At 40.2% G+C, this 23,006-nt stretch overlaps 1 protein-coding gene across 2 annotated transcripts in view; it reads right to left on the bottom strand.

Moving 5' to 3' along the window:
- RPGR (retinitis pigmentosa GTPase regulator) overlaps positions 1-23,006 on the bottom strand; it is a 51,697-nt gene that overhangs the window by 3,147 nt on the left and 25,544 nt on the right. Inside the window, exons 12-17 of one of the 2 annotated variants that reach the window (XM_040633016.1) lie at positions 21,768-21,865; positions 21,370-21,435; positions 18,122-19,072; positions 8,118-8,234; positions 6,626-6,683; positions 5,244-5,335 (exon numbers count right to left, since the gene is read on the bottom strand). In XM_040633016.1, the coding sequence (XP_040488950.1) occupies positions 5,244-5,335; positions 6,626-6,683; positions 8,118-8,234; positions 18,122-19,072; positions 21,370-21,435; positions 21,768-21,865 (1,382 nt within the window). The remainder of the gene's footprint in view (positions 1-5,243; positions 5,336-6,625; positions 6,684-8,117; positions 8,235-18,121; positions 19,073-21,369; positions 21,436-21,767; positions 21,866-23,006) is intronic. The other variant, XM_040633012.1, reaches the window with a different exon arrangement.

The following is a 23,006-nucleotide window of genomic DNA, read 5'->3' as shown; positions in this document are numbered from 1 at the left end:
AAACAGAACAGTGAGGAAGAAAATGGTATAACAAAAAATAGTAACGTTTGACTGGTGAGGCCAAAAAACTAAAATATGGGATACAATAACATTTGAAATGGGAAGGAAGCGGTGATAGGAGAGAAAAACTCTTCTAAGATCTTGGTATTATTTGGGGAAAAGACAGGAACATTAACTAGCTTTAGATTTTAGGTATGTATGCTAAAAAATTTAAAGGCAAAATCCAGCTTATAGGCCCTTTACAAGAGACTCATCTAAAACACAAGTAAAAGACTGAAGAAAGATGTATCAAAGTGCTAACCAAAGGAAAGCTAGTACAGCTCTATTAATAACAGGTAAACTTCAGCATCTTTTTAGAGATAGGGAAGGGAAGAATACAAATAGTAAGATGATAGACTTAAAGGTAACTGCATTAATGATCAGGTTAAATATAAATGGGCTAAATGCTCCAATTAAAAGACAGGGATTTTCGGGTTAGATAAAAAAGCAAAACCCATCTACATGCTGCCTAAATCAAATGCACTTCAAATATAAAATCACAAATGAGTTAAAAGTAAAAGGATGGAAAGAGATATAACATGATAACTCTAATAAAAAGAAAGCTAGAGTGGCTATGTAATATCAGACCAAGCAGATTTCAGAGCAAATTTTATCAGGGATAAAGAAGTCATTTCATGATAAAGGGGTCAATTAAGAGACTATAACAATCCTAAATGTTACAGAACCTAATAAGAGCTTTAAAATACATAAAGCAAAAACTAATAGAAGTACAAGGAGAAATAGAAAAATCCACAATTGTATTTAGGGATTTTAATACCCTCTCTCAATAATAGATACTACAAGTAGACAGAAAATCAGGAAGGATAGTAAATACTTAACAATATCAACCAACTTGATGCAACTGACATTGATATGACACTCTACCCAACAACAGCATGCTTCTCAACCTTCTCAAGTGCACATGGAACACTAACCGAGACAGACCTGATTCTGGGCCATAAAACAGGTCTCAATAAATTTAAAAGGACTCAGGTCATCCTAAGTATGTTTTCCAATCACAATGTAATTAAATTAGAAATTAATATCAGAAACTGCAACGGAAAATACCCAAGTATGTTGAAATTAAATAACCCATGAGTCAAAGAAGAAATCAGAAAATATTTTGAACTGAATAAAAATGAAAACACAACATATCAAGTACTTCAGAGAAAATTTATAGCACAAAAAGCCTGTATTAAAAAATAAGAAAAGTCTCAAATCAGTGATCTCAACTTCCATGTTAAGAAACTAGAAAAAGAAGAGCAAATTAGCCCAAAGAAAGTAGAAGAAAGGAAATAATAAAGATTTGAGTGCACATAAAATATAAAACAATACAGAAAAATTGATGAAACCAAAAACTAGTTCTTTGAAAAGATCAATAAAACTGATAAACTTCTAACCAGTTAATCAGGGAATAAAAAACAGAAGACATAAAATAAACCTGACGAAATCCGTGCAAGACCTGTACACTAAAAACTACAAACATTGCTAAGAAAAATATAAGACTTCCATAAATGGAGAAAAATCTTCATGAGTTAGGAGACTTAATATTGTTAAGATGTTAATTCTTCCCAAATTCATCTGTAGGTTCCAAGCAATCCTAATCAACATCCCAGCAGGCATTTTTCCCCAGTAATTGACAAACTGATTTTAAAAATTCATATGGAAATGCAAAGGGCCTAGAATAGCCTAAACAAGTTTGAAAAATAACAAAGTTGACGGAGTAACACTTCCTGATTTCAAGACTTATGAAGGTGCAGTAATCAAGATAATATGGGACTGGCACAAGATAAACAGATTGTAGGAACAGAATACAGACTCCAGAAATGTGCCCACACATGGAAAAGTTAACTGATTTCTGTGAAGGCAATTCAGTAGAGAAAAGGTAGTCTTTTTTCAACACATGGTGCCAGAACAATCGATGTCTATATAAAAAAAAAAAGAACTTCAATTCATACCCTCACCATATAAAAAATTAACTCAGAATACTACTCAGCAATATAAAGGAATGAACTATTGATACATGCACGGATGGATTTCAGAACAATTATGCTGAACAAAGGAAGCCAAACAAAAAGAGTAGATAGTGTAGGATTTCACTTATATAAAAATCTAGAACTTACAAAATAACGTATTATGATAGGAGGAAGACCAGTGGTTTGCTGAGGATAGCAGGGGGGCAGGGGGAAACGACAGGGATCACAAACAGGCACAAAGAAACCTCTGCCAATCATGGCACTGTTTACTCTCGGGTGATTATGGTTTCACAGGTGTATGCATATGTCACAAGTAATCAAACTACAGACTTTCAATATGTGTCATTTATTATATGTCAATTATACCTCAATAAAGCTCTTTTTAAAAAGCAGGGGAGTCATTATTGGGTGACCTGAGAGAGACTGTCTGAGGTTTTAAGCTTGGGAAAAACACAGCAAATGACAGAAGACCGTAGGCATCATCTACCTCAAACTGTCCTCACACGAGAGCCTAGCTAACAGCGTACTTGAGGCGAGCGCGCTCATCTGTAGCTTGCAGTGGGGACAAAGCACACCGTCAGAGAAAAGGTAGAAACTAGGAAAGGCAAGAATTCACAAGCATACTTTTTTGGTGGAGACATGCTCATCTCAGCGTCTTTTATTTATGGTAGTGACAGTGAATAAAAAATCTATTGACTGTGAACTGGCATGGGGAACTATCCAGGGAGTCTGCCATGTTGCAGCTAGTTTCTGAGGGAAGGCACTGGATCTTTAACCTCTGTATCTGCAGTCTCTGGCCTTGTGCCTGGCACATTAAGAGATAACTGATTAGTATATGCTAAATAAATACATGAATAAACTAACTCTATAATGTATAGAAATTATTTTTAATAGCTAAAAAGTTTATTACTTTTTTTCATTAGCTACCTTAGGTAGAAATGAAGCCAATGCCACATTCTTCCCAGTGGCTAACTGTGGGTCCAAATAATCGGCAGTGGCTACTGTTTGGAAAAGTAGTATTTGGTAATTTCTAGATATAATAATCACCTACCAAAAAGATGGCCGCCGCCAGTTAAAAGCATAGGTCCTAATCTGTCTATCTGAAACATTTAAAATCACCAAAACAAAATTCAGTGGTGAATTCTGTTTTGCAGATGCCAAGAGTACAACTCTTTCTTTTCTTTTTTTGGGGGGGATTATCTTTGCAGTGTCTGTCTAAATACCCAGGGGGTGGGGGGATGAGAATGAAAAATCTCAAACACGTTTCTTTTGATATGAGTTAATGCATCATTTACTTTCCAAGCCTTAAAAACAGTTTGATTTGTTTGGCTTGGATGGTATAAATAGTTTAGAAACACTCGAGATTAAAAAAGGTCGTGTGGGATTGACTAAAAGAAAATCTCACCTAAATCATCTATTTCCTTTTTAAAATATGTAGAATAACACAAGGACATGTACATTTACTGAAGTACATTTTCCCATTAGATATAATTGGGAATTTGAGCAGAATCCCAGTTTAAGACCACATTCTTCAGCCTGGCACCTGCAGCCTGCTGTATCCTGGCCTGACCTCACCTTTGTCCTGTCCACTGGGCCAGTGCTTGGGCCCCTGCCTGGCCTGCTCTTACTGGAGCATGCCACTCTGCTTCCCACATGGCATTTCTCCCCTGGCTCAGCCCTCTCTCCTAGTCCTGTGGATCCAAGTCCTCTCACTGATGGGCAACACTATGCTAAAAACTGGACAGCCTGAAAAAGCCCCGAAACTTGATCATGTGTTCTAGAACACGCGTTTTCCTTCGCTCTGAGTTATGTTTTGAATTTTTTCTTCTTCTGCTTCCCTTCATTTTTTCCTCTTAGGTTCTTCTGTCTCCTGACTCCTTTACTTTTCATCTCCCTCCCTCATATATGACTTTCTTTTCCAGAGTTATAATTGGAAGAAAGTCTTCGTAGGATCGCTATGAAGCATAGTAGAGTATCTGTTAAAAGTTCTTTTCTACTAGACAGAGAATCTGTTCCTAACACTTAATGATACATGTTATAATTCTAAGGAGAGTAATTCTGAGAGTACCTTTCGAGCCAGGTCACAGATATCTCTAAACATAAAGGCATTTTTTAATAAAGATAAGAATACTCACGAAGTAATTTTTAGTGAAAGATAACAACGGGGGACCTGTGCCAAAATTTTAGCTTGAAATTTCTGAAGTAATTCTAAAAGGAATTTCAGAGTCGCTGAAGACAGGCTGTTTACTACTCTAAAGGCTGGTCCTGGTTTTACCCTCTCCTGTCCTCTTTCTTACCTCCTTATGTTTTATAGCTCATCATCAACCAGAAATATTTACTAAGCATTTACCATGGCCCATGTACCAGGGGCTGTGCTACCTGCTAAGGATCCATTGGAAAGCAAAACAGAAAATAGTTTCTGTCCCATAGAGCTGAAAGCCAGTGGAGAGAGAGAGTCATAAAGCAAATAAATGTACACTTCGCTATGAAATTGCCAATTACAATAAATACAAAGAAGGATGAGAAAAGGGTGTTACATGACAGAATAGTAATGGGACATAATTTATCTAAGTGCAGCTGGTCACAAAAGGCCTCTAGGTAGAAATAACTACTTTAAGCCAAAACCTGAAGGCTGAATAGGAATTAACAAGGCCTTTCATTGATCTTTTCCTCCACATTTCCTCCTAACACTTCTACCTGGAAATGTCCTCTCATGATTACAGAAAGTTCTCCTGGAAATGGAAAGAGTAACTTCCAAGAAGAAGAAACGTATCTCTCAGACTATTAACAACTCCAAAACAGGTATTCGGCAGGAAAGGCTGACGTAGCGCGTGGTCTCTCTTCCTAAGCATGGACATCCCTATTTTTGCATTCATCTTGTTTCTTGGTTTTGCCTTACTTTCTTCTAGACTCTTATGATGATTATACTCTTATAATTTAAGCAGAAAGTTCTTTTGTGTACCTTCTCCTGTAAGTTGAAGCAGCGTAAATGGGATTATTGAAAGGAACATGCTATTAAGTTCTGGCAGGGCAACCTGACTCCATCTAAAGTCCAGTAAATAAATAGTTATGTTAAAATGTGAAACATCACTTGAGATTCTTCACATGTTTTGGGACCATAAAAGCTCATATTAGGGAGGTAAATTATGTGCATCACTATATGAAAAGTAAAAGTAGCAATTCGATACTTTGGTCTTAACACTAAAATGAAAAATAAATTTCACTTACCTTCTTTGATTTTTTGATGTCTTTACTTGATGTTGATTCACTATCTTCTAGGACTTCTGAAGCACTGCTCCTTGCACGGTCATGCATGTTTCCTACAACAGAATATATTTAGAAATATGTTTTTCTAAGTAATGAGAAAAAGAGAAGTCCTGATGCCCTCAGTGCAACTCTATCAAGCCTGACTTATGGGGTCATACTAAAGAGAGCGTACTACCACCACTGGAGCAGTAGACAAGGTCTACACTGCATAGTTCCTAAAAGGCCGAGTTAAGACAAAAAGCCCAGAATGACCTGACCAATGCTGGAGATGTTTGCATGACCAGTACCCAAACGCAGCTACAAAGGTAACAGTAAGTGTTGGGAAAGACTTCCGTAAAATATAAATTACCCTTTTGAATTAACTTAGTTATAATTAAATTCTTTGTACTCAAATGGACATGTTACTTTTTGATGTTTTGAACGGATCCACATGTTATATAACTGAATAATAATCTTTAAAGTATACTCATGAAGCATATGCATTCTTATAATTTTATATTATCAACTTACATCTTACTTTTAATTAGTTGTTAAGAATACTTACAGATAATAAATAATTAACATTTTGCTTAAAATATTCTAAAACTTACTACTCTGTCTGTTGAAGTTAGAAGGAAAAAAGTATGAAGGGAACTATTCCTCCTCCTGCCTAAGTTCAGATATCTACTACTATGAATGGTTATTTTTAATGAGAACACAGCAAAAAGCACACTTTGATGTGATGGTATGGAAACATAATATGAGGGTTGTACAGCAAAAAAACCCCAGATGATTTGGCTGTAGAAAATGTAGGTCTCAAGGGTAATCATAGTCCCCTCTATTCTGTGGCACCTGTTCTCTGACACCAACAGCTAGGCCTGGGAAAGGACCTGTCTTAAATGTCCACGATAAGATCAAAGACACAGGTCTGAGCCCTGGGGGAAATAATGGGATGTCCAGCCTTGGCTCCAGGCCAGCCTGGTCTTTAGCAATGGGGTCTTGCAATGCCCACCAGAGATGTAAATTGAGATGTGGGACAAAAGCCCAACTGAACACCACTGGTTGAAAAGAAAAAAAAAGGCAGAGAAAAGGCTGTCCTGAACCACTTAACACTGATACGTGAGTGGCCGTGAGCGATGTGAATATTTTATATGAAGCTGTGGTGGTGATTAATGAGAACAAGTATGCCTGTGTCACGTATTTCATCGCTTGTTGTGAGGCTCACGTGACAGTACAGAGTAGGAAATAGAATACATGTGTGCAAGCTCTAATGCTTCAAGTGTAGCACACGCGTGCGGACGTATGCATGCACGCATGTGTGTATGTGAAGGTATCTGGCCTTTTGAAGTCAAATGTGTTCACACCTTTTGGATTTTCATTGTATTCACAAATAGCCCGTTCCTCTTGGTTGGTTTTCTTGTCCTATAAACGATAAAGAAACAATATAATAAAAAACATAATTGTGATGGGCCGGAAAATGTCATCTAGGTTTTAGGCAAGGGCTCTGGAGTCAGCCTCTAGCCAACAACATAAACACGTGACTACTGCTTCGTGCTGGGCTTTTGCCTCAGATGCTGAGTGACTGCTAATGTCCCTTCTAGCTTCAAGTTTTTTCATTCCAAAAAGTTGTATGATTTAAGAATTCGACTCAAAGAAGATTCAGGAACGTTAGCTGGTATATGAATTGGCTCAACATTTTACACTGTCAAACTGAAGTTTTAAGAATTCTATATTAAAGAATTTCAGGGACCACCCAAACTGGAACTCATAAATATTCCTTATAAATCTTTCCCTCCTTCTGAAAGAAAACACTAACTGCTAGAAACTTTTTTTTTCTTCTCAGTGAGAGGAAAGAGTCTTCAGAAAGAAATTAAGGAAGAAAATGATCTTGATAGCACATCCCCATTTTGTAAATTAAAAATACATGCACATGAAACAACACAGGTTTACAAGTACACATTCAAATAAAAGGACAAACATGTTTCAGTGGTTGGCTGTGTTATGGAAAAGGAGAACTAAAAGGGAATCAATTTAAATAAAGAGGAGCCTTGCATAGACCAAAGATGCAAGTGATTTATCGACAAGAAGGTATGATTAACTCAGTGCTCTGTGCAAGAGGTACAAAAACTGAAAATGAAAATGAATTGACATAGTGTCATTCAGTTTGGGTTTCTGAATTCCACAGCTGTGAAATTAACCCAGAGCAGCGCTAGCAAATGAATGATTTCAAACCCACCAACTGTCTTCTAGCAGTGTCCCTCTTGGACAAAACTGCCAAATGGAAGAGATGTTTCTGGAATTCCTAGCTCCACTTTTAGGATGACTTCCTCTTCCTCAGTAATAGCTCCTCCTTTTCCTCCTTTAATTCCTTTCTTCCTCACCACATCTACACAGAACTGATCCCAGCCTCAAACACTGCTGTGAACAGCTTTCATGTGTCCACATACATGTACATATACACATGTATTTATGTGCACACACTCGCCCCATTTCTGCCACAGTATAGGGCTCCTAACTTTCTAATTTCATCATTTCAAGGACCCAGTGCTGAACTTCTCAGTTAATTTCTCAACAGTATATTGTACTGGCCCGTATCAGTTCATTTCCACTCAAGTGGGAAACAGAACGCTACCAAGAAGTGTGGAAAGGATGTTAGAAACAAAGTGTGCCTGATTCATAAATCTGCCAAAGCTTTTCCTACAGCACACGAGCCATATTATTCAGAGTATTTCTGCTCCCAAAGGAAGGTGGAGTCTGCCCTCTGCAGGAACCACGGAACCCATATGACCGCTCTTAGACAGGATCTCAGGATTTAAGCACATATCATCATACCTTTTTGGTGGTGTCAATCAATACCTTTTCAACTGAGTTGTCATTGGCTTCATCCACTGGTATGTTCTTCTTGCCTTCCGGATATTCATCAATTTCCTCATCCAGGTCCTCTAGTTCTTCATCTTCCGAAAATTCGTGATCCTGTGTCGAAATTGATAATCAGGGAAGAGATAAGATTTTCTTTTTGTAAAAAAAAACAGATTTGATATTGCGGTCATAAATAATTTATACCATCTCAAAGAACACATAGAATATGAATTCAAATACTGAAGGCAAAGAAATAAAATGCTGCATAACCTATCGTGCATATCGAGTTACTATATTACCAAGGCTTTTCTGCACATTGATCTATTTCAACATTTTCAATGACTAGGATTCCCAAAATTCTATTAGTGTCTACTGCAAGGTTAAAACGGAAAAAAATTAAATATGCTTTCTGAGCTGTCTCAAAAGAATGCTTTTAACTTTAGAGAAGTTAAAAAGCTTTCTACTGTAGCATTATAACATAATCATATCTATATATTATGTTCATTTTCCAAAACATAGGGATTTAAAATCACTTCAGAAGTACAATTCACTGATACTCATGAGAAAGAACTAAGTATAATTACTTACATTCTAGGAAGAAGATAAAGGGACACAGGCAGTTTAAATGGTTTGCTCTTGGTTATTTAAAGCAGAGGGAAAACCAGAGGCAGAACTTAAGTCTATCTGGCTCCTGCCCAACTAATCCAAATTAGAAGACAGCCTGTCTATGGATTTAATAGAGTAAATCATGTACTACTAAGTATAGGCAGAAAATATTAGTTATAGTCTTTATTCTTTTTTTTAAAGATTTTATTTATTTATCTGACAGAGAGAGACAGCCAGCGAGAGAGGGAACACAAGCAGGGAGAGTGGGAGAGGAAGAAGCAGGCTCCCAGCAGAGGAGCCTGATGTGGGGTCGATCCCAGAACGCCGGGATCACGCCCTGAGCCGAAGGCAGACGCTTAATGACTGCGCCACCCAGGCGCCCCAGTTATAGTCTTTATTCTATCCTGAGATTTTTTTTTTTTTTTGCAGTTTCATGTTTTGGGTGGAATACTGCTTATTTTTTGTCATTAAGAGATCAGGCTCCTTATTGGACTTTTTTTCCTATGCTTTTCATTTTTGCTCTTCACTAGTGGCCCCTAAAATAGGTGAGAAAGTAAGTAATTAGTGTCCTTTACTCCCCTGAAGAATGTTTTTACAAAGTTCACCTCGGCCGTACTTGCTTCACACGATATACACCCTTTATATCCCTTCAACACAGTAACTAGCTTCTCATGGTCACCTTCCTAGTTGCTGTTTGGCTAAGGATGAGCTGGACACCCAAAAGAATCTTTAGTGGGTGGTTTGACAATAATACCTCTCATAATTAACTCACCCTTCTTCTGGCAAAAGAGTTCAGGCTAGGGAGAGGATACGTTTATATTTCACACCTTTGTAACAGATGTAAGTGGCATCCTCAGGCCAATAGCACCAAGGGTGTGCCTTAATAGCATTTTCACTAAGGACAAGCAATCCAGAAGTGAAGCCTGGAGATTTAAGAGTTTCGGCAGTTACGCTGGGAGGGCTTGACTTAGGTTAAGCAAAGGTCATGAGGCAGTGCATGCAGGAAGGGAATGCAAGAGAGGAAATCAGGGTACCAGGGTAGATAGCTGCACGTTTAGGTTGGGTAGGGTTAACTATGAGGTAGTTACCATTTACCAATAATTTCTAAAGCTTTCTTTTTTTTCTGCATAATTTCCCCTCTAAGTGACTTATATTGTATATTATACCTAGCCAGAGGCATATATGAGAAAGTAAAATGATCAGAGACTACTCTGGAGGGGAATGGGAAGCAAGATTACTAGATTTAAGATTTATGGCTGATAGATAGATGTATTCATGAATGTATATAAACGAAGGCCAATTGGAAAGAACAGTGTTCCCAAAACAGAGAATTTCAGACTCTGTCAGTCTGTCTCCCATAGGGAGGGGTCAGTGAGCTGTGTTCCAGCAAAATCCTCTTCTCTTGGAGAATTCTGCTACTTTACCACCTGGGTCAACTCCAATCGTGCTAGTTAACTAAGATATTAATGTAATCATAGGACAATATCGTGCTATGATAAAAAGGAACATGACATTTTATCTTATTTTAGGAATAACCAAAACACCCATCTCTTTTTATAATGACCTATAAATTTACTTAAAACTTTACGAAAATCAGTAACAATGAATAACTGCTGGAATGGTATCATTTTCTAAATTTGAGAAAGCTCTTAGAAAACATTTTCACTAGAAATCACATCAATTGTAGAACTTTGCACATAAGCACATTTAGAATTAATCTAGTCACATCTGGACAACTACTTTAAATCACAGTACTTACCTTCAAACCGAAACAATTTAGGAGAGATTGGCAGAATACTGTCATTTTACAAAGAGAAAGGGCAAAGTTTAAATACATTCTTGGCACCAGAACCACATAAGACGTTAAGTAGTCTAGAATGGTCAATGGAAACACATCTTGTGTTAGAACCACAGAACGAAGTGAATGAGCCTGGCTCTCACAAAGGGACCGTTGTCTCACCGGTCAAGCATAGCACAGGGAGCTGCAGTCTTGGGTCTGGCCCAGGGCCACGTTTCTTATGGGAAATATCAAGAGACCAAACATTCTTGAGGTTTCAGTTTGCTTGAGAATACGACTACATTGCATACTTGAAAAACGAGAGGTTGCTCTCAGAAATTGGCATCGCGGTCACCCGGGGGGGGGTGTGGACGGGAAATACCTGGAAGAGGGTTTGAAGGGAAGCCCCTGGGGAGTGCCCTACCTTGACCTGGGTGTTGACTGCGTGGGCGTGTTCACTTTGTGGAAAATCCACTGAGCTATACACGCACAAGATACACTCTTTTCTAGATGTATAATATTTCAATAGTTGTAAACAAGTTTTTAAAAGGGACTATAAAGTGTAAAATTTTGTGCTACAATTCTCAATTTGAGATACCTCAACGTTTAAAATCTCAATTTCAAGGTTTTTTAGGGTAAGAAGGGTTAACAGGGAAGTTCATGTTTATACTATCCTAGAACTCACTGAGGCAGGAGAGAGTGGGAAGGACATTGAATACAGAGACCGAAGTACTGCTTTCCAAGCTTTGCACCATCAGTCACAGCCTGAGCAAGGTGCCTCATAATATTACTTTACAGTCTCTCTGTAAAATGGGAAAACGACAACAGCAATACCTACCTTGGAGGGTTTGTATCAAAATTAAAAAGATTATTTACAGAGAAAACAATGCAAGCAAACAATGCGCATCTGTATTCAAATATAAGTGACTTTAAGACTCCCTAGTATACACTGAGGACCATCAAAAAACAAGATGCTCGGACACCTTTTGGCTGTAATGTCCCAGATCTTATCACTAGAAAACAGTTGATTTAAAGTGTTTGCTTATTTGTTCTCCCCTCTTGCACAGCGCCCTTTACTCTCTGCCAGGAGCCCAGCAGCTAGAGCAAGCATGGGAAGAAGGCAGGGCCGTCAGGAGCAGCCTAGGACGACAGCGAAGTGGAGGGGCGCCTTGGCTGCACTGGGGGCCAGTGCTGCCTCAGGGCCAAGTCCAGCCTGGAAAACACTGTTACAGTATAAAGTTTCCCGGTATTTCAATGTTGGCAACGGATTCAAATGTTGCAAAAATCACTGTGTATACCAAAGTGAGTCTGCAAGCCAGGTTGCAACTAAGGGCTCCCAGTTTGACCTCCAAATAATTGCCTTCTAATGTCACCTCGAACTTATAACTTAATGTCACTTGTAACCTCTAATCTTCTTCTCCTTTCTATGCACCAGTCCCTCCTAATCTGGTATTTTTGCCACCAAATCCATTCCAGTTTGACTCTGACCAAGCAGGCCTGCAAAAGTGGCTATGATGCTGAGAAACAGAACTTCTTGCTGATAGGCAGTTTTACTCTTTATGTGTGAGTTATTTTTTAATCTATTTTGATAAAAACATTAGGACACGGGGAAGTTTGTTGTCCCATACCATCAGCCTTTCAATATGCTTCAAACGTTGAGAGGCAGTACTGGACCCACATATGGCGTGCACTTTCGCTCCACCCCGTATTTAAGGGGGTTATCATTATGGTTACTTACTTCGTTCCCACACATCTACCAATTTGAGGGGGAGTAGCTATGTTGTAGTTAAACATCAGGTTCACAGGCTAGACTCACGCACATGTCAGTGACCTGGGGATTCCGGAGGGTAGTTTCGCATCTGACTTGATGTGGTCAGAGGGGATAATTAGAGGGACACAGGTTACATTTGCTGAGTACCCCTAACATGTTTCGTGTGTTAACTAAACTATCCAAAGACCCCTCCCTTTATAAAAAACAAATAAGTAAGAGTCAGGTTAAAAAAAAAAGAAAAGCTTTTCCAGGTGTCCACACAGCTAATCCGTGAAAGGCTGGGGTTTGAATCCAGGCCTCCTGGGCGCCAGTGCCCAGCTCTGCTCAAATATGTGAAGACCAGAACAGCTGCCCTCAGAGTTGTCCCCCCTACATGCTGAAACTGAGAGCACTGTTGATAAGCTCACTTCGACAACACCCTGTGTGTACGTATCCTTGTATATAGTCATAGCAAGGGCAAGTCTCAGGTGTTTTTATCCCAGGGCACCAGAGGCCCTGACTCTAAGGTGGGCTTCCTGCAGCACCCTTTGCTGGCCATGTGGGCTCTGGCCAGCCTTCTGCCGGGCCTCTCCAGACCTCTCTGCAGCCCGTCACCACGCCTTCCTTGGCTTGGGCGGCACCTCTCTTGCCTAGAAAGTGTCCCTACCCCACCTCCTTCTCAGACTTCCCTTTCTCAACCTTCCCATTACCTACTGAGGTTTCCTCAAACTCTGTCTTCAGTTCTCCTCTTCTCATACTGTGAGAGCTGCCTCTCACTCAACTCCACGGTTTTAACAACCCAGAAAAGCTGGCGATACCCAGCAATCTCCCCGGAGCTCCAGGCCCAGATATGTACCTGTCCCCTGAACATCTGGATCCACAAGCCCCAAGCAGGCTCCTAAACCCGCGCCTACTCCTCTGTTCTCAGCCTTGGCCACTGGAACCCTCTCCACCAGGTTCTTCACACAGACGCAAGAAAAGCTTGGTCTTTTCCCTCCCCCCAGGTTACATCTCTTTACTAAGCCCTCCAATTCTATCCCTAAAGCTCTCGAGAACACATGTCCCCAACTCTCTGTCCACACTGTCCTAGTCCCTTCTTCTGTCTCTGCCTGCTCTCCTCGAGCTGCCTTCTAACTGGCACCTCTGGCTCTGGTCTTGTTGCTCTCCAACCCACTCTCCATATTGCTGCCAGACCGTTACAAAAGCCCAAGTGTGATCACCTTACTCTTGCTGTTTAATTTCTTTCACAAACACATACGGTGCTTTGCCTCTCTATCCCGAACCAAAAGGTACTCTAAGTTGCAGTCACACTGAAATACTCTCATGACTCCCATCAACCGGGAAAGCCCTGCCTCTGCTGCTTGCATGGTTAGCTTTTACTTCTCACGACTCAGTTGACATTTCCCCAGTGCTCCCCGGAAGCCCTTTCCTAGCCTGTCTCTGTGGCTGCTGTAGTACCACTCCTGAAATGCTCTATTATATGGGTAAGGTTTCTGGTCAGCTGATAGAAACAGCCGAGAGTTCCCTGAGATCAGGAACTGTATCTTACTCTCGGCATACTCAAGGCATAAAACCACTGTCGTCTTCTTAATTAAGGGACTTCATGAAGGACAGCCATAGATTTGTTTTCAGATCGTATTTTTATCTTCGGGTAGCCCTGGCTAAAAAGAACACGGAAGGCGGCGGGGAGGAAGGTCAGGTAACGAAAGGGCATTGTTAAGCCATAGTTCAAGTCGGGGCCACGGGAACTCCTTTTACCTGCTGTTCTTTCAAGACATCTGTACCTACCTAATGTCTGACTGTACGCAGCCCTCATTTCTTGAGCTCTCCCTGATTTGGGAAAGCTTACATTCCCTTTTGGGTGCTTGGTACCCGCCTATTTGTTGAATGAATGGTATGTACGAAATATTAAGTGACAGGTCAGGTACAACGGAAGGAATGAAGGAAGAAGGAATTACAGCACCCTCCTCTATGGTAGCATTTTATCTATGTGTAGCGCAAGTTTACCTCTATGATGAAATTACAGAAAACATTTCATTGCACTCACCTCAAGGGCGGCTTTCGGCAGCAGCCAATGTCTCTGTGACACTCCTTTGTAGCTCACCGGAAAATATTTTTCTGCCAGAGTCCTCATTTGAAACTGTAACTCAACGGATTCTACACACACCTCACACCGGCCTCAGTAATAACCAGTGAGAAACTACAATAAAAGCTTAACCAACCGGCAGATGGGGACAATAAAAAGGGAACCAGTTATTCCAATCTGTTGACCCAAGTACTAATTCACATCTCAAAATGACGAGGCCTGGTGCTCCTGACCAGAACACTATGCCTGCCCGAGCTACCGCCTCGAAAAGAGCACACAACACTTTTTTTGGCCAGGGAAATGTGAAGAAATGGGTAGGAAATGCTGTTTAAAAGTGGCTCTCTACACCAGTTCAAATACTGAGGCGGGCACATGTTCAGAACACCATTTCAGTACTTCTGGCTGGGGAGGTCTCACCTTTGACATTAACAACTTGAGGGTTATTGTTTCTTTTCTCCCTGAAGGCTTTTTCTTTATGAACTCCATTCTATCATTCATCTCAGTTAATCATTTTAAGTCAACTTTTAAAATAACCATGTTGGGCCCTAGCATTAACAACACAGTGCCCACACTTTATCAAAGTACCAATTCCATTTCACTGACACTCACTGAATGTGGTAGAATTTGGTAGAACCCTGCAATGCCAAATTAGCGTGCTTGGTTAGTTAGGGGAAGCGACCCGAGATCCCTGCAGCTAAAACAAAATCTACGGTTGCTCCTAGAGTTTCCTCTAGTGTCTCCCCTCATATTCTTTCTCACAGAGAATCAAATGTGCAAAGGATCCGACTACACGAAATTCACAGGACGTTTACCATGGAGATCCTCCTTGCTAAAAGTATAAGAAATCCCTCATGCCCAAGATATGGAAGGGACTGGGGTGGGAAATCAGTTGAAAAGGAAGCTGTGAATAAAGAGCAATCAAACGATCTAGCTGTATGTTAAATACTGAAAATTTTAAGGGAAGATCGAATTTACGCTAATAGAAATCTAGCCTCTCGAAAATTCAATACCTAATGTTAGTTTCTCTTTCCACAAACGATTACTGCAGACGTTTACATTTTATTTTACTTGAAACATTCTGACAAGCAACAAACAGAATTACAGAATAGGCAATGAAGAACACGCAGAGGGTACATAATAGACGCTGGGAATGAGGATTCTGATAGTACAGTTAAAGCTCAGAAGTTATAGTTTAGAAATACAGAATGATAGAAGACAAGAGACATTAAAGCTCTTCCTAAGTTTTTAAGAGTAAAGAACAATATATAATTTAGAGAAAACTCAACTAATTTTAAAGTGCAATTTTTCTTCCTTAAAAAACTTTTATGCAAATGACAAACACGATGGGAGTAAATCAGCCTGTTCGCAGGAAAGAATCCGAGAGTCGGGAGGGACTATAGTTCTGGCATCTAATCCGCTCCATTTTATATGTGAGGAAACAGTCCACGAGGAGCTCTGCCTGGCCAATAAATACTTACAAGTTTTACACACTTCCCGAATGTATGTTTAGGTTCACCTCCATTTCATGAGATATAATGCCATTTGTGCAGACAGTAACTAAAAGACGTCACATTAAGATCTAAGCTCTGAATCCGGCTGTCACTTGGTTGCAAAAAGGACACATAAAAGGTGAAAAAAGAGCACTACTTCTTTAAAATGTGAATTCTTCATTTTAGCTTTACAATACCATCCATCTTATAAAACTATTCTATGTAGTAGGCAAATTATAATCAGAGACCAAAGGAATTCATAAGAAATGTTTTTACAGCCCTGAAGGATTTGTGCCATCTTTAAAGGGACCAGTTTGTATATACAAAAGCAACATTCTTACAGTACACTCCTTATTTCCTAAATCTGACTTTAATGAGGAATATAGAATGTTAATTATCTGCTATGACCTTTTGATATTTTCTAGTGACAGATTTATAAATTTGGGGGGGGAATATAACAAAATATTAGTTTAAGAGGAGCCAAATTTACCAGTGCTTTCTGTCGCCTTTATCAGTCGTACTGTACCACACATAAAGTAACTGCGGCAAACAAGCAATTAAATGCCTATTACATGTAAGATGCTCAGACTGTGGGCCGGCCAACAGCTTTAACTTAAGTTTGTTAAATTTAAAACTGAAATTTTTAAAAATTTAAAAAGGTTGACAAACTTTGAAATTTAAAGTCTGTTACTTCAATTCTAAATAATGTGGTAATACATTATTCCAGAATTTTTTGGAACCCAGCGGCCCATTTTCTAAAAGTTGTTTTGACTGCACTGGCATTTTGAACCTCTGAACCTCACGCTTGTTCCCCTTTCCCTCTGTGTTAGTAACCAACTTTTGGGGATATGCCTTATCTCTGTCATATTTCACAGATCCTCTCATTTTGCTTGCTTTGTTGGACTCTTTTCCTTCACCCGGTCTTCCCTGCTTTTCACTCTCTCCATCTCCTGTCTCCTCGTATTTCCCCTCTTCTTCCTCCATGTCCTCCTCTTCCCTCTCCCTCACTCCCCACTCTGCTTCTTCCCCCTCCCCCTCCTCTTCCCCCTCCCCTTCTTTCTCCTCCTCCTCTCTTTCCTCCTCCTCCTCTCCTTCCTCCTCTTCCCCCTCTCCTTCCTCCTCACCCTCCCATTCTTCCTCTTCCTCCACCACCTCATCTTCTCCCTCTCCTTCCTCTTCTCCCTCCCCCTCTCCTTCCTCTCCTGCTTCCCCCTCTTCTTCCTTTTCCCCTTCCCCTGCTTCTCCTTCTTCTTCCCCTTCTCCTTCCTCCTCCCCCTGTCCCTCTCCTTCCTCTTCCCCCTCTCCTTCCCCCTTCCCCTCCCATTCTTCCTCTTCTTCCCCTAACTCCTCTTCTCCCTCTCCTTCCTCTTCTCCCTCCCCTTCTCCTTCCTCCCCCTCTCCTTCCTCTTCTCCCTCCCCCTCTCCTTCCTCTTCTCCCTCCCCCTCTCCTTCCTCCCCTCCTTCCCCCTCTTCTTCCTCCCCTTCCACTGCTTCTCCTTCTTCTTCCCCCTCTCCTTCTTCCTCTCCTTCACTTTCTCCTTCCTTCCCTTCCCACTCTCCTTCCTCCTCTGCTTCCTCCTCTCCTTTCTCTGCTTCTCCCTCTTCCTCCTCCTCCCCTTCACCTTCTCTTTTCTTCCCTTCCCCCTCTCTTTCCTCCTCCATTTCCCACTCTCCTTCCTCCACCCCTTCCCCCTCTCCTTCCTCCCCTTCTCCCTCTCCTTCCTCTTCTGCTTCCTCCTCTTTCTCTGCTTCTCCCTCTCTTTCCCCCTCCCCTTCACCTTCTCTTTTCTTCCCTTCTTCCTCTCCTTCTTCCTCCACTCCCCCCTCTCCTTCTTCTTCCTCCTCTGCTTCCCCCTCTTCTTCCTTTCCTTCCCCCTCTCCTTCCTCCTCCTCTCCTTCTTCTTCCCTCTCTCCCTGTCCTTCCTCTTGTCCTTCTTCCTCTTTCCTTTCTCCCTCCTCCTTGCCTTCTTCCTCCTCCTCTTCCTCTTCCCTGTCTTCTTCCCCTCCTCTCCCCCCATCCCCTTCCTTCTCATTGTCATCTCTTTGCTCCTCCCCTTCCCCTTCCTCCATCCCTTTGTTTCTTTCTTCCTGATGGCCTCCTTCCCCCTCCTCTTGCACCTGGCCTTCCTCCTCTTCTAGGTCCTTCTCTCCCTTACCCAGGCCCCCCATTTCTCCTCCTCCCTTTTCTCCCTCCTCTTCCCCCTCCTCACTTTGTCTCTGTTCCACTCCTGAATTACCCTCCCGCTGGATTCCCTCACCTCCACCTCCTGCCTTTCCCTTGCCTTCACTCACCTCTGCTCTGTCTGTCAGGTCCGCTGACAGGATCTCTACTTCTTCCTGTTTTCCTGCAGGCACCTTCACATTTTCCTCACTTGCCTCTACCTCTTGCTCGTCTATGCCACTTCCTTCTGAATCCTCCTCTCCTTCCTGCTCTTCGGGGATCTCTGACAAGTGGTCACACTTAAAATCATATTTTGCCATGAATTTGGACATTTTGTGTTCCATCTCTTCCACATGTCCTTGTTCGAAAAATTTTCTGCTATACCACAAGTTTTGCTCGGTTTCCACTTCGTCATCCTCTTTCTCACCACTACTAAATTCTACTGACTCGGGCTGCTCGAAGCCATCAATGGTACCTTGCTGACTTGCACTTTCGCCTTCCAAGTCTGGCTCCTCTATAGAATCTCTTTCACTGTCAAAGATCATATCTTGCTTGTTCCTCTTACTGTCCTTAACAAAATCTTTACTGTCTTCATCCTCAATATTCACGTCTCTATTTGGTAAGCTGTCAAAGAACATATTAATATTTCTTAAATTCTCTTCACTTTGTCTCCTAGCCTTCAGACCTGCCACTTCCGCCAGCTCAGTTTCCTTCTCAGAGATTGTTTCTTCTGTGTCTGGATCGTTCTGCCTTTGGCCTCCATCACATGCCTTTGCTATCGCCTTACTGTCAGGTGGATAAATACTATGCTTACTTTCACGTCTAAATAGCTCTCTTTGCATGCGCTCTGCACGGGTGTCAGGCCGAGGCCCAGGCTGGCCTGAGTCATTACCTACGTCCTCATCTGAAAATGCTTCCATAGTCAGAGCTGCTTGCATCGCGTACATTCCTTTTGCCAAAAGTTGTTTATAGGCTTTCCCCTCTTTCACTGTTTTGGACATCTCTTCACTTGCAAATCCTTTACTATCATCATTTTCAGAGTGAGCTGTACGCTGCTTCAGTTTCTCAATTGTTTCTTGTTTCTGTAAATTTTTGAAGTAATCGTCATACTACTATTAGTGGACAAAGGTAACTTATCTACTACAAAACACTGCCAAGATTTTGCATTATTCTAAGTTTCGCTAGCAGAATAAAAATGTCCAGTTTTACCAGACAGTTTGCTCAGATTTGGCTTTGGCTGGAGATAACTGAGGCCACTCTCTACATCTGTAGTGCATCGGATTCTGACGTGGCACACGTGTCCGCATCTAACACACACATGCTCACTACCTGCTCTCATGTTGCCACCACTCACACAGGACCATCAGTATGTCTTCTCTACCCCTTTTCTTAATCTGAATCGAGTCTTAAATAGAATACATTTCCAGACTAATTCTGGAAAATACTGGTAAAAAAATGTACACTTCTCTTGCATACGGTCAGGTTCAGTTTCTTTTTTTCCTACCTTCCCTATTATTTTAATTGTCAACTTTTGATTGGTCTTTTAATTCCGTGAAATTCACAGAATTAAAGAAAATAAATGAAAATATGGAATTGTTAAATATTAGAAAAAAATGAATAGCTTACTTCTAGAAGAAAAATCTGAAAACTACACATGAAATCTTTTTATCGGCATACTAACAGGTTTCTTTTCAAAACAAATCTTTGAGTTTTCAAATTTTTGACCCTCTTCCTTTTATCTATTGTATTCTTTAATTATAATAACTTGCACACATGAAACTAACCACCATGTGGAAAAAATACCTAGGGTAAAATGTAAGATTTTTATAAAAACTATGAAATTAAACAATGCGATTTGAATGATACATTAAGAATATGCAATTCATTTCCTGTTGGACGAAATAAGGCAAAAATCAAATTGTTGACCTAAATTCTATAAGCTAATAAATTGAAATATTTGATGAATCTGGGTCTGTGGAGAGTAAAACCTCACTAAATCAAGTGTTATAAACTGTCGTGAGTGCTAGGCCTAGGAAGAGGTCATTTTTTGCCAAAAAAAAAAAAATTTAACAGCATAATTTAAACATTAATATATGGAAATACTGTAATAAATCTTTTTTTCATTCAAGTCTGGTTGGGCCTCTACTTAAGAGGACTATGTGAAGTATAAAATATATATCTGTTTAAAAGGAAGTGCTTTCCTTCTATTTGTTCTAGGTCCTATTCTTTAAAAAGTCACAATTCTTTCAAGAGCGCTAAAGTGAGGCAGAGGCCCAGTTGCCAGAAATGAGTTCTAAATGTATGTGTCTTTATTTCCCTAGCACAATCAAATAGCACAGAAGCAGCAGAGCTCCGAGTCTAAGAGAAGAGGAAGGAGAGACACAGGAAAGATGTCTTCTTGGAAGTGTAGTCAGTCAATAAAGTCAGTCAACCTTCGCTGAGTTTCTACACGGGTTAGGACAACAGTTCTCCCATATTCAAAAGGAATGCTGTAACTCACCACGCCTCTCAGTAAAACAGAGATAAAACTAACAAAGACTGGCACTAAATTTTTATAATTCAGCAAGATTCTCTTGCATTTCAGTGACTTCGACTTTAAGGATTTTTAGCTTAATAACGTGGCAAAGGCACTGGAAGTATAAATAAAATATTGTCTATAAGCCTTCTTCCTTCAATTTATATTTCTCCAAGTTAGTTTTCTAATCCCCAAACCCCTCCTTCCTTTCACCCCACTTGTCCTTAAAGCCAGGAGAAGCAAAGGATTTCAGGGCAGGCCTTTATCTCTCTAGGGTTGTGAAAACCACCACCTATTCCTTCCTCTTGCTATTCATTAAAAGTCTCTCTTTATCACCCATGCCTGGTTTCTGATTAATTTCCAAATGCTTAATTTTGTTTTTATGCTACTGATTCTGTGATAGATTAAAGCCCATTCCACACATTGAAAAAGCAATTATCAAATATTTTCACTAAAACCATCATATTATAGAGCTAAAAAAGATGTTAATATCATCTTTGAGGACAACATGGTAACTCAACCAAAGTCATGCTCAACCTAGGTCTGAGAACCATTCTGATAAACAGTAGCCTCTTCTAATACTTACAAACTGCCATAATAGTCCTTTGCTCTGATGGTAAGAAATTCGGCTACTATGACTTGTTAGTGACGTCAAAAAGCAAATTCCAGCAATGAAATCCCTTTATATATCCGAGATACATACCAACAGAACCGACCCAAGCTGAGGCTATCTACAATGTATTCCTCCTTTAAAATCTAAAGAAAATGAATACTTCTCTCTCATGTATTCTTTCCAGAAAACTTTCAAGAAAAAATATAAACCATTCTCACCTACCATAATGAAAATAACTCTCTATATTATACCTTTTGTTTTTGAATTGGTGATAATTTTAACGACTTCTCATTGGAATTCAGGCTCATCATATGTGTCTGCAATAAATAAAAAATATATGCTCTAAAAAGAATAAAGACTATATATCAGATTATATATTTATTCATTCTTATATATAAAATGAACACAAAACAGTTCAGACAGTATATAATCTACTCTCAACTGCACACTAATGATACGGGGCTCAAAATTAATTGTATGTAATCTATACTTCAATAAAATAATAAACATATAATATATAAAAATAACAAACATAATGACACCAAAACCTTTTTTTAATGCAAGTAACAGCACAGGATGTACACATATATGAATACATGAGGAACTGAAATCCAAACATATCTATATAGATAAATAAGAAAACCATTACCATATTTAAGACATCAGTAGTTTCTCCAAGGCTTTCTGAATCTGCTGCTGAAGAATTGTCTGTCTCTTTCCCTTTGGCCATTTTTTCCTGAAAATAATCTGAGTAAAAGGGAAAAGAGAAAACCAGCTTTCAATGGAAAATTGAAAGACAACTAGAGAATAAATTATTCTGTAATATAAAGTGCAGGCATAATTTTACTAAAGTCCTTTAACCTCATGTTAAGGGAATTGAACAGAATTCATTCATAGTGATAAGAGGTTTTAAAGTCTCTTTCTGCAAGTTTAAAGACTTCAGTCCTGATGACACAGCACCTGCTTCCTTCATACGAACAGGCAAACACTATTCCTTTGGGAGAAATATTACCCAGGTGTCAAGCACTGTAACAGTCCGTCCCCAAAAAGGGCCCAGGTGACCCACATCCTCCTGATATGGGTCCCCTTGTGTCGTTCCCTTCCACATTTTACCAGGTTGTTCTGTATGGCCAACAAAACAAAGCAGCCATAATTGTGACCTTACTGCAGTTTATATCTCGGTCCCCCTACTCTGTCTTTCTTGCATCACTTTCTCCAGGGGAAGCCATGCTAGGAGCATTCCTAGGGAGAAGTCCACACACTGAGGAAGTAAAACGTCCTGCCAATGGCCACGCAAGTGAGCGTGGAAGACCATCCATCCTTCAGCCCCAGTGGAGCCTTCAGGTGACTACAGTACCATCTGACAGCATGATTGCAACTGCATGAGGCACTCTGAGCCAGAACCCCTCAGCTAGGCTGCTCCTGGGTTCTTGACCCTCACAAACTCTGTGAGATGAGTTTTAAGGCCACTTATGTGAAAAATCAGATAACTAGTACAAGCACCTAGAAACTTTCATGGGAAACTGCAAGGTTATTATGTCATCGAGCAGGTAACTAAAGCTTACAAGCTCTACTTGACCTTACATTTTTCTCAATTACTACACCCTCATTTAGTACCCATGTGTTTATTTGAGAGGAGATCCTCAACGAAGTCCTCGCTAAAAATGCCAGCCTCACTGATCTTGCCCTTGTAAATTCATTCAATTCAAAGGAGCAAGTAATCAGTTTGTGTTTATTTCATGTGAGGTGCTATGTGCAAGATAATCAACTTAATTAATGGCTCATTCTTAATGAACTTATCATCTAAAGGGAATATAAAATATAGGATATATTGGCATGCGAAATCACACCCGAATGTTGGAAATCAGGAAATGTTTCACTCAAGGGG

Source organism: Ursus maritimus, assembly GCF_017311325.1.
Source record: "Ursus maritimus isolate PB19 chromosome X unlocalized genomic scaffold, ASM1731132v1 scaffold_X1, whole genome shotgun sequence".
Lineage (NCBI taxonomy): Eukaryota > Metazoa > Chordata > Mammalia > Carnivora > Ursidae > Ursus > Ursus maritimus.
Note: the sequence above shows the minus strand (reverse complement) of the source record. Positions and strands in the feature narration are given on the sequence as shown.